General features: G+C 45.9%; 1 protein-coding gene and 1 non-coding gene across 8 annotated transcripts in view; both read right to left on the bottom strand.

Annotated features, from left to right (window-relative positions):
* Positions 1–536: 536 nt before the first annotated feature.
* Positions 537–668, bottom strand: LOC136297115 (small Cajal body-specific RNA 15). The gene has a single exon (XR_010723099.1). It is a non-coding gene; the product is annotated as a small Cajal body-specific RNA 15 (non-coding RNA).
* Positions 669–3,978: 3,310 nt separating this feature from the next.
* Positions 3,979–11,160, bottom strand: part of PDE8A (phosphodiesterase 8A) — a 150,084-nt gene continuing 142,902 nt past the window's right edge. For 4 of the 7 annotated variants that reach the window (XR_010723081.1, XR_010723080.1, XR_010723082.1 and 1 more), the window contains 2 exons: positions 9,070–10,969; positions 7,880–8,539 (listed from right to left, as the gene is read on the bottom strand). Coding sequence is in view for 1 of the 7 variants with exons in the window: in XM_066196698.1 (XP_066052795.1) it covers positions 10,863–10,969 (107 nt within the window). In the remaining 6 variants the exon portion in view is untranslated. Of the gene's footprint in view, positions 4,058–6,292; positions 7,245–7,879; positions 8,540–9,060; positions 10,970–11,160 lie in introns of those variants that run through there. The other 3 variants (XR_010723078.1, XR_010723079.1, XM_066196698.1) reach the window with 3 other exon arrangements.

Below are 11,160 nucleotides of genomic sequence, written 5' to 3'. Positions count from 1 at the left end.
GTTTTGGCCAGCTGAAGCCCACAGGCAGTCCTAATGTGCAGCAGTGATCCATGCATCCCTGCAGGACTCGCAGCATCAAGAACTGCCAAAGGACAGGACACCCCCAACCACGCTTCTCCCAGCAGCTAATCCGGGGACTTTGCCAGAGCTGCCCAAACTCCTTCAGGGCAGGCCAGAAGGATCTCTTTTTCCAATTCCCTGTGATTTCAAATCCACGTTGTTGCCACTGGAGGGCATCACGTGAAGGCCTTTCAGAAGGCCACACTGGTCTCACACAGGTTTCTAAGGCTGGAAACAGTTTTCAAATTGCTTACCGTAATCAAAGGCATGTCCAGTGTCCGTCCTCACCCAGTGCTGGAGCCGGGAACAAAGGGCCTGTGAGCAATTACAAAGGTAAGACATGTCAAAAGCACAAATACAAGAGACAACACAATGGCCCTGAAATACAGTTTAATGTCGATTTAAAACAAACACACCCAACCTTTTACTAGAGAAACACATGACTTTTAATTTGCTCTCTCTCACTGCCATTAAAACATTGTAGGCAGATCAAGTAGGTCCTGACTTTTATCTCACAGGCAGGCCTTGTTCGTCCACCATTTAATTTAGGAGGATAGTATCAGTGGAGTCAATATAGTGCCACTGGCTCCACTTTCTTAGTCCTCCAGATGAATCCCTGCAAGAAACTCCTGAGAAGTCTCCGAACAGACTGAGCTCTCCTAAAGTAGACTGCAGAGCCTAACCACTCAGCCAGGAAGGCAATTTCCTATTCCTGCCTTCAAACGTAATTGAATCTTTTTACTGCCCACCTCTCTTTCCCGACAGTAACCAATATCACTCGTTAGCAGCACACAGCAAAGCAACCAGGGACCACGCAAAGCTGAGGCTTTGTTCCCTCTTCAGACTCTGCTGCAGTCCTGGGCCAGTCCAAAACACAACACCGCCTTTTCACTGAACTTTCTCTCCATCCAGTTTATGGTGGTGTGCTCAGTTGCCAATATATACTGGGACACAGCTGTCCTAGCTCGCCTTACTTAAATCTTTTCCAAAGAAGCTTATTTTTTAAGCTTTACTTGCTCTGATGTAAGCGATACTGAGACCTAAACCGCTTCACAAAATGGCTGTAAGGGGCTGCGCCCTCTGCCAAAAGAATGCTCGTCCCACAGCTGGAACTAAATAAAAGCTAAATAAAATCCAGACGCAAAGCTGTGGCTTGAACAGCCGCAGAAAGGCTGCAGTAGTGGGTGCCGGGCTGCCTCACAAAACCACGAGCAGCCCATGCCGGGCGGCAGCAGGCCCGGCGGGCAGCGCTTACCTGGGCCCGGGCGGGAGCGCCTCTTGCCGGCCGCGGGGCCCCCGCGCGGGACGCGTTGGGCGGCGGCAGCTCCTGCCAGGGCGCGGGGCTCGCGGGCACAGCCGCGGGCAGGCCGGGCCTCGGCGCTTCCGCGCGGGAGCCGCTCCGGCCGCACGGCGACGGGGCCTTTCCGTGTGCGAGCCAGCGCGGGAGGCCGGGCCCGAGCTCCGCCGGCTCCCGCTGCCGGCCGGGGCCAGCTCAGCCCGCCGCGGGAGGAGCGGGGCCGGGGACCCGTCCGCCCCCCGACCTCCCCTCGTGCAGCCGCCATTCCCCGCGGCGGGCGGCGCTCGGCCCGGTGCCTCCCGACAGAGGGCGGGGAGAGGGCGGGCACTGCCTGCCTGCCTGCCTTCCCTCATTCCCTCCCTCCCTGTGCCGGGACAGCGCCTCGGGCGGGGAGAGATGCCTCGAGGCTCCCCCGATCTGGGGGCTCTGTTTCCGCAGCCCTGGCCTCACTAGCGCAGCCTTTTCCCGAGACATTACGGACCAAGCCGAGCTCCCCACGCTCGGCAGCCACTGGAGCCGTGTCTGCCCTCGGCTGGGCCATGGAGGGCTTCCCCAGTGACGGCTCCATCCACACAAAGCTGATTGTTGCTCCGGCAGCCACCGTCCTGTGCAGCACCTGCCGTGCTTGTCCAACTCCTTCCCATAATATGTACTTGATCCTGCAGACTGAAGCACGAGAATAACACCCGGTGCTAGCACAGCCCTGGCAAGGCTGAGGGAGAGCCACCAGCTGTCAGCAGCTCCTGGGTCTCCACCAGCAGGATTGGGGCCGGACAAAGCCGCTATTTCTCACCCGAGACGGGTGTTCCACAGCTCCCAAATCACCTGCACGGGCGCCCTCATCCAGGCTGGGCTGGGCCAAAAGTAACATGTTAAGTCCCTTGCCTTGGAGGTATTTTGCAGCCAGTTGAATACACTCAAGTTTTCGCTCAATCTCTATAAACAAAATCCCTTTACATTCCCTCTCTGATATTGGAAAGTGAATCATCAGGAGACGCCTGGGACCAACCCAATACCTCCTGCCTTGTGCCCCTGTGCTGACATGAAAGCTGCAGCCAGGCAGCTGTAATAGAACTATGAATTGTGCCTGTGCGTGCGAGTCAGATATATTTCATGGTCTGTGTAATAAAATGCTTGATGAAATAAACATTTTGCCTCCCCTACATGGAAGCATGTAGTTTACAGTGAGGATTTATTAAGCCCAAAATTTCTGAGCATGCCCAAAGAGATGGTTTATATTGACATACAGGAAAGGACATTTATGAATCAGTCCAATTTCCTCACAGCCTGTACAACAGAAAAAAAAAAAAAAAGCCTTTGTTTCCAGTGGAGAATTTCCAATTCAGCATCATCATTTTATAACCTGTTCTCTTCCTTTGTATTCCTCTGTGCACTAACCTTGGAGTTCATATCTGGCTCTCAAAAGAGATAAACCAAAAGGTCAAATGATAGACAAAAATACAAACACCTATATAAACAGCTGTTTAAATTGGAAACTGATGGTGGGGGTTTGGGGTTTGTTTGTTTGTTTGTGGCTCTCTCTGCTTGTAGCACAAGAAGAAAATCTAAGTTCAGGGTGCATCTGATCAGAAGAGTTGGAAGTAGGTATGAACTTTGCTCAGCTATAGCACTGTGGCATTTCAGGTACATGCTATAATAATGTAACCATATACTTGCAACCAGACTTAGGACAGATTTCCTTCAGAAAGACAAAATTATCTAAGAAGTGGATCCATGGGTAAGAACTAACACTCATGAAGCAGATTATGAACAGAGCCAAACCAATGGAAGTAAGTCTAGCTTCACCAAATTCAATGCATTGGGAAGGACTTACAGTTCCAAAGTGGGGCTACTGGTAGGCAGATGGAAGAAATAAAACCCCAAATCCAAGGTCCCTTTTTTCAGACCACCTTCTACAAACATGACTGACTCTTGTTAAAACAAAAGCAACACAAATATTACTTTGCTAATACCTACTGAGCCAGACTTAAATATGTCACTGATATTTACGTAACAAACATTGTTATGTATGTACTCTGCTGTGGTTCAAAGAGCACTTGTTTATTTAAAACAGCTTGTTTTAAAACAAGGGTTTGGGTTGTTTGTTTCTTGTTGTTGTTGGGGTTTCTGTGTAGTTTTCGGTTGGTCGGTTGGTTGGTGTTTTGGTTTTCTGTTTGTTTCTGGCATGATAGAGTGGCTAAAACTTTGCGCTTTTTGACCTTGCCTTGTCAGAGATCTGTCAAACAAGGGACAGCACACTGGCACTGAGTCTGCCAGCGTGGATTTTGAGGGGCTGGGAGAGGCTGCTCTCTTTTAGGGCTTGGTTGTCAGGTGAGGAGTACTTCACTCTGCTCTCACGATGTCCTGAAAACTGTCTGTATTCAAGCGATTGGAGTCTTTCTCCCTCATTAACCCCAAAAGCCGTGTCTGATGTTAAGCACGCCTTTCCCAACCCAGTCCCAGAGGGGTGGCTGGGCGTCTTGCCTGTTCCTGAGCACTCACACTCCTGCTGTATCCTTGCAGTCTGCCTTACTTACGCTAAGAAGAGCCTGAAACAGCCGGCACCACCCACCGTGGGGACAGTGCTGGGGCTCTGTGCCCGCCCGTGGCATTCGGCTCTCCCGGGAGTCTCACCAAGCTCGGCACACAGTGGGGTGAGAGGATGCAGCTCTGGCATCTCAGGAGCTCTGACCAGTATCTCTGAAAAAACACCAGAGACAAGCGCTTATGAAAGCACCTGCTTTCTACATTTCTCTTCCCATTTTTTGGCAGTCAGCAGGATCCTCGCCAGAGCCCCCAGCAGCAGCCAGGCAGCCCCAGGACTAGGCCAGGGTTTGCCGTGGCGTGGATGCCCACAAGCCCCTGTGCTTCCCTGCAGCTCCTTTCACCCACCTGTGAAAGGGCTCTGGGCATCTGCTCGTAAAGCTTAGGGATCTGTAAAGGAAAAACTTCATTTTCTGTGTAGAATAATATTACAAGCAAAATAACAGGGGGGTTTTTTAGGCAAAAAGGCACAGTTCTTGCTGGAGGTAAAAAGCAATATTCCTCACACATTTTACACTGCAAATACCAAGAAAATCTTATCAAATATATTCCACTTCATCTTTAGGCTGAAGACAAAGCCATACCTCCTCCTCTGAGCTGGGAAGCTGCAGGATCACCAGGTTGACATCATTCTCCTTGGTGATAAAACATTCTGCATGGTGAACTTGGCACTCAGCATGCTCAGGTTGAGCTAAGAGCTAATGTAATGAACTCTGGGGAAGGATTTACAACAAATACCACTCTGAAATATTAAACACAGACAGGACCAACTTCTCACTTGAATAATTACACGCTAGCTAAATTCCTCCTTTTGTTTCAAAACCAGGGATCACCTTTCTGGCTTCCTCTTGAAAACTGTACGCATTGGTGCACTATTTCACTACCTATGTAATGAAAGGATGAAGTAATTTCTGTTAATTACCATAGGTTGAACGAAGATGAGTTTCAGCTCTAGCAATGACTCTTGCCACTCGACGGGGGGAGCAAGCAACCAAGAAAAGGCAGATTCAAATTTTATCAAGTGTCCCCAGCTGCTTGTGCTTGCTAACATAACCTCAAAGGCAGAGGTGCCTGGGAACACTCCTGAAATTCACTTTGCATGTGGAAGTACAGTACCAACGACCTTGTACACATATATTCCCACTGCCCCAGCAGCACTGCAGTGCTCACAAGCTATTTCAGTTAACTGTGTATTCTCCTTCTGCCTGTGGATACCAATGTAAGGCTTTCAGCCATAATAAGATACTTCTCCAGGCTCACTTTGGGTCAGAAAGAAAAGTATTTTCTTGTGGTAAAAGCTGTAGTAATCAGCAAGAGTCAGTTTGAAAGGCAGGGTTTAGTCCCAGCCTCATGGGTGTGTGTTTGAGGGAGATGTTCAGCCAGTGGGAGTTAAAGCAAAGACTCCTAGGAAATGAGCTAAGAATAAAAATGGAAGCAGAAAAGCTGGAAGAGAGGGGGAAAAATGGAACATGAGAGGACCAGAAGACTGTTTCCTGGGCCTAACACTTACTGTTAAACCACAGGGAGGGCTTGAAGATCCAGGACTTCAAAGATATTTAGAAGCCTCAAAACTTCTTTGCTTAATGGCTCTGGGTTCCCTAGCCTTTCCTAACTCAGTTGCCTTGCTTGCTGAAGAGGCAACTGCCATTACTTCACTGGGTTTACAGAGCTGAGGTTTGCATGAGAAGTATGGGAGGAGAGTCTTAAAGATATTAAAACAAGTGGAAAAAAGGAAAACATGAGACACTTTGTCCAAGTAACATTCAAAGCAGGCACTGAGAGAAAGCATTTAGGAGTTAAGCCACAGCCATCTGCCCATAGAGCCAAAGCTTCAGCAAAAAAGCGCTGAAACTCCTGGGCATCCCCTTTGTTCTCAACCAGCAGCACAAGCTGCACAGGGACATGGCAGCAATATGAAAGCTTGTTTTCTGCATCTAAACGTCATGTCAGGACAAACTGCACTCCATCCTGCTATCATTTAACAGCACCCCTGGGACCCCTGTACCTTGGAGGCATGATGTCACCCATCAGCAGAGAGATTATTTGTTTTGAAGCTTGTGAATAGCTCTGAGAATTCATTTCAAAGCACTCCTTGCAGAGTCCATGACTCAAACCCTTCTGGTCTCACTGAAGGGCACAACTGACTACTGTTTGCCTGTGCCGTTTCTCAGCACCCAGCAAGTGATTATTAGATATCTATTATCCTTCTTTTTATGAAGGAATGGCTTTGCCATTGCTCAATTCCTTCATGTTCAAGACACATTTTCTTAAGTGTTTTATCAATGATTCCTCTGCTGACACAAGCAGAAATACCCAGACGAAAAGGCACTGCAACAAAAAACAAGGCATTCATTCCATTTCAGGTGATTTTTAATTTATAAATAGCCACTGGGTAAACTGCAGTATGAAAGCCATCTTCAGACCTGTGATAATGCAGCTGTGCATACCACCTGTCTGGTTTCTCCTTTTGTCAGAATAAGCAATTATTACACTGAATTTTATACAAAGGGGAAAGATATTCATCTAGGACAAATTGCTGAGAAGCCAACATTTTTTTTACTAGATCATAATAGTTCAGATTCACTTGGAAGCATCTACAGTGATACCCAGGTTTAGAAGCAGGATTACCTGATAAAAAATACACAGCATGGAAAGCAGAGCCAGTCATTCTGTCATTTAATGCTGAATTATTGAACCTTATGAAGTTTTAAAACACAAAGCTTTATACTAAAGCCCTGGAGATGCATAAAGGACCTCTCGTTCATCATGTCTACATTGGAATTTACTCTCGTATTAGCATTAAAGCAAGAACAAATGAAAAGCACACACACTGCAGAACACTGCCAGCCTAGCTGAAATTGGGAACATTTCAATCACACTCAGTTTATTCCAGTGTTCTCCCTTCCATGGTGAAGGACCATCAGTAAAGCATTTCTGTCCCCAGGAAGTTCCATCACTGAGTGACCATTCAAAAAGCTGGAAAGGGTTCAGAGCACAAGGCTTGTGATGTTGCTGTGTGATCTTGCAGAATAAAGGAAGGGAATCTGGAATGGCTGAAGCACTTGCAATGGGATCCAAAGAATCTGCATCCTGGAGCAGTGAGTATCAGGTTAGAGTTATTACTGCTCCACGGCAGGGCGCTTCACGCTGCATGGGCAGCAGCCTGGAATCACCCCCATGGCACAGGCACAAACCTCACAGTGCACAGGCAGCTTCAGAGGTGTAGCTTGGAGAGAAGCTCAGTGGGAAGAAAGTAAAGATCAGGCATCATGGTTCCAGATTTTAATCTTAATCTGTCCTTGGCAAATTTAGATGGACAGGAGAGTGAACAAAGCTGCAGTGGCTGAAAATCAGTGTTTTATGTTAAGTGAAATTATTGTTCGCCAATATGGACATAAATCTGTCTTATAGAGAGAGTTAATTAGCACAGTTCTACAGTCCAAGTAATGGAAATAAAGATGCAGTGTGAATTTCAGGGAACTAATCATATTGATCACATCTTTTCAATGATGATGCATCAGGCACTTTTATAGCAGATGAAATTAACTGCTTTTTACCATACATTGATATAACACAGAATAATAACTATGCTTATAAAGAAATACTTTTTCTGGGCAGTTCTGTTTAATATCTTTATTGAGGATCTGGATGAGGGGATCAAGTGCACCCTCAGTCAGTTTGCAGATGACACCAAGCTGGATGGGAGGGTTGCTCTGCAGCAGGGTGGGAAGGCTCTGCAGAGGGACCTGGCCAGGCTGGATCCGTGGAATGATGCCAGTGGTATAAGGTCTAACAAGACCAAGGGCCGGGTGCTGCCCTTGGGTCACAACGACCCCACACAGCGTTACGGGCTGGGGCAGAGGGGCTGGGAAGTGCCCGTCGGGAAAGGACCCGGGGTGCTGGTCGCAGCAGCTGAACATGAGCCGAGTGTGCCAAGAATGCCGATGGCACCGGGCCTGTGTCAGGAGCAGCAGGGCCAGGGCAGGGATTGTCCCCTGTGCGGGGCACTGGGGTGGCCACAGCTCGAGGGCTGTGCCCGGTTCTGGGCCCCTCATGACAAGAAGGACATTGAGGTGCTGGAGCGTGTCCAGAGAAGGTAAACAGAGCTGGGCAAGGCTCTGGAGCACAAGTCTTGTGAAAAGCAGCTGAGGGATCCAGGGGTGTTTAGCCCGAAGAAAAGGAGGCTCCGGGGAGACCTTATCACTCTCTAGAACTACCTGGAAGGACACTGTAGCCAGGTGGGAGTCAGTCTCTCTTCCCATGAAACAAATGATAGGACAAGAGGAAATGGCCTCAAAATGCACCAGGGGAAGTTTATATTAGATATTAGGAATTTTTTTATATATATATATATTTTTTTTTTTTTGAACAGGCTGCCTAGGGCAATGGTGGAGTCACGATCCCTGGAGGGATTTAAAACATGTAACACTTGGGGAAGTTGTTTAGTGGTGTATTTGGCAGTGCTGGAGGAACAGTTGGACTCCATAATCTTAAAGGTCTTTTCCAGCCTAAATGATTCCATGGTTTTTTACCTGCAGACAAGTCTCTGGGTCCACATGCTCATGCCCACACCTCCTCTCCCATCCTCATTGCAGCAGATAAGCGGAGGAGATACTGATGGCGTGATGCAATTTTCCTCTAAGGGAGACACAGGAACAGAAATAGATTAATACCAGGTAGCAAATTATAGCTGGTTACAGTAGATGCAGCATAGGGAAACAAGGTAATATTGCCAGGAAAACTGTCAGCCAACTCTCCCTTGTCCTTGCATGTTCCCTGTGAAAACAGGATACTTGTTTTATTGTTTCAATGAAAACATATCTGCTCCTTCAGCATTGACTCTAGAACCTCTGGAAGACTGACCAGAGAAGCTCCTGTCCTACCACTGTCAGTGAGACAGTGGAACAGTCTGGGCACCCCTCACAGGATCTGAGCCCCCTGGCTTCGGCCATATGCACCCAAAAATGAACTAAATGGAATTGTGAAAGGGAATTCCCTCCCCCAACAGCATATAACTGAATTCTGAGTAGATAAAGAGACCACACAGACAGAAAGACAGGACAGTAGCAGAAACAAATGGTGGTAGCCTATCAGTCTCACTGGCTTGGAGAGGAAGGAGAAACACAGAAGCAAGTAACACCTGGAAAGATCACCTCTTCCTTTCTTACCTTAAGGCTGCTACTGCTGCAGTCCCTGAAATGCTCCATCATCCACCTCTCCCCTGCTTCTGCTTCTTCAGGAATGGTTCAAAATGTCTCTAAAGTCAATTGCCTCTGCAGTAACAATAGCCAGCAACTTTTGCAGTGCCTTTAGATGCCTTTCTGTTGACTGGGAAGGCTGACAGCACACTCCTGGAGTCCTTCAGTGGAGCACAGCGTGACACTGCTCGTAGCTGTGTAAAGACTTGTCCAAGGGTACACAGGGTCTGATGGGCTTGCCAATGGCAGGCCACAAACACAGGGGCTTGCCAGCTACATACCACCTTTCATCACCCTTATGCCAGTTCAACCCCCTCAGCTTTTCCCTTCCCCAGACATAAAGTATTTCAGTTATTTTTAAAAGAATTTCATGTGTTTGTTAGTCTGCAAACTACAAAGTGCATATACATTTCAAATGAAATGGGTAGGACTTGACACTTCTTAAAATATACATTTTATTATTTTCTGGTAGTTGCTATGAAGGTTTCATTCAAACTGTGAAGGTACACAGCTTTTACAAACTTCTTGAGTTAAAGGTTTTTGTTGGTGGTTTTATGTTCTTTTTCTTTTGCGGCAGAGGAAAATACATTGGCTATAAAATGTTGAAATTCATTAGATTTTTAGTATCACCTCTTCATATATGCTGTGGAATGCTTTGTAGAAATACTATATAAAATAAGGCAGATTTTAACAGGGAATTCAGTCATAAAATGTCATGGGAGGAAACAAAGAGCTCCAACACATTATTATTTTTGTAGCCAAGAGAAGATCAGGCGGCCCTCACTGGTTTGTGGGAGAACTACTGCAGTTCTGGTTCTCAGACAGTATACAGTTCCTGTTTATTCTACTATTCTCAAGTGAGACCTTTTTAATAAAACTTATTTTAATTAACATAAATCAGACAATATTTAAACATACACATCTATCCTTACAGTGCAATAAAAATGTATCATTGTATAGTATTTTGTATTTGCATTATGAAAATAAAAGGTCTGTACATCAATTAAATGTATATTAATGAGTATGAATCATGTAAATTTATAATGCATCTAAAGTTGGCTTTGGCTTTTAAGTATTTATAAATTCATAGAAAATATTGAACATCTAACAAAATAAATAAAACATAACATTTTAATCATAGATGCTAACGATCAACCTCAAAAATTCTTGTGTTATTTTTTACATTTGCTACTAAATTTCTTAAGGAGAACTCACTTTCAGTAGTGCTCAGAAGTGAATGATTGCACCTTCTGTGATGTGAAAAAATACAGTACATCTATTTTTCATAGATCAAAAATGCTTTCATAGACAGTTGCATTTTAAATGTCTGATTGTTCTATGTAACTGTCTTAAGTGCTTATAAAAAGCATGTAGCTTTCTCATAAAAGCTGTGAGTCTCTATTGATAGATAAACTTCTAGTGAATGTCCTTTTTATGAGGATTCTCTTCAAGGTCTTCCAGCTTCACGTGCTGGTATGAAGATATCGCAGAAGTATGTTCATAATAAACCCTCTTCAGTACAAGTACTGCAGCAATCCAGTGTAATTCCACTTGGTGGGCTTATTTCATCTGAGTCCACACATGGTACTTTGTGGAGGTCAACTGCTGACCTCGTGTTCTCTTTAATGTGAAAGTTCCCCAAGTGCATGGGCTAGCTTTACTGTAATACTGAAGAGACCAAAACAAATCTGAATTCACACAGATAAAAGTGAGCTTGAATAAATATGCATCTGGCTAGTGAATGACACACCATGGTCTAACTGCTATTCTGGTGGTGGTCGAAGGGCTCGCAGGTTCCTTGCATCCAGTCCTTTCCAGTATTTAATGTTATTATTGAGATGCTCCATCAGATTTGGCAGGTCTGCAAATGCTAGGGAAGAAAGGGCAGAGAGTATTGAGTTTGCAGAACTGAAACAGCCACAGATTCTGTCTGCTTAAGTATCACTTGAAATGTCCGGGCAACTGTGTTAAGTGGAAAAGCTTGAATCTGTCATACTGATGCTTGAAATAGTTTTGGCTGTATAGCTCTCAGTACTGGTGTAGCACTCAGGACACTGAGAA

This window comes from Chamaea fasciata, unplaced genomic scaffold, assembly GCF_029207755.1.
Source record: "Chamaea fasciata isolate MVZ Bird 193981 ecotype frontalis unplaced genomic scaffold, bChaFas1.0.hap1 SCAF_14, whole genome shotgun sequence".
Lineage (NCBI taxonomy): Eukaryota > Metazoa > Chordata > Aves > Passeriformes > Sylviidae > Chamaea > Chamaea fasciata.
This window is presented reverse-complemented; position numbering and strand designations above follow the sequence as displayed.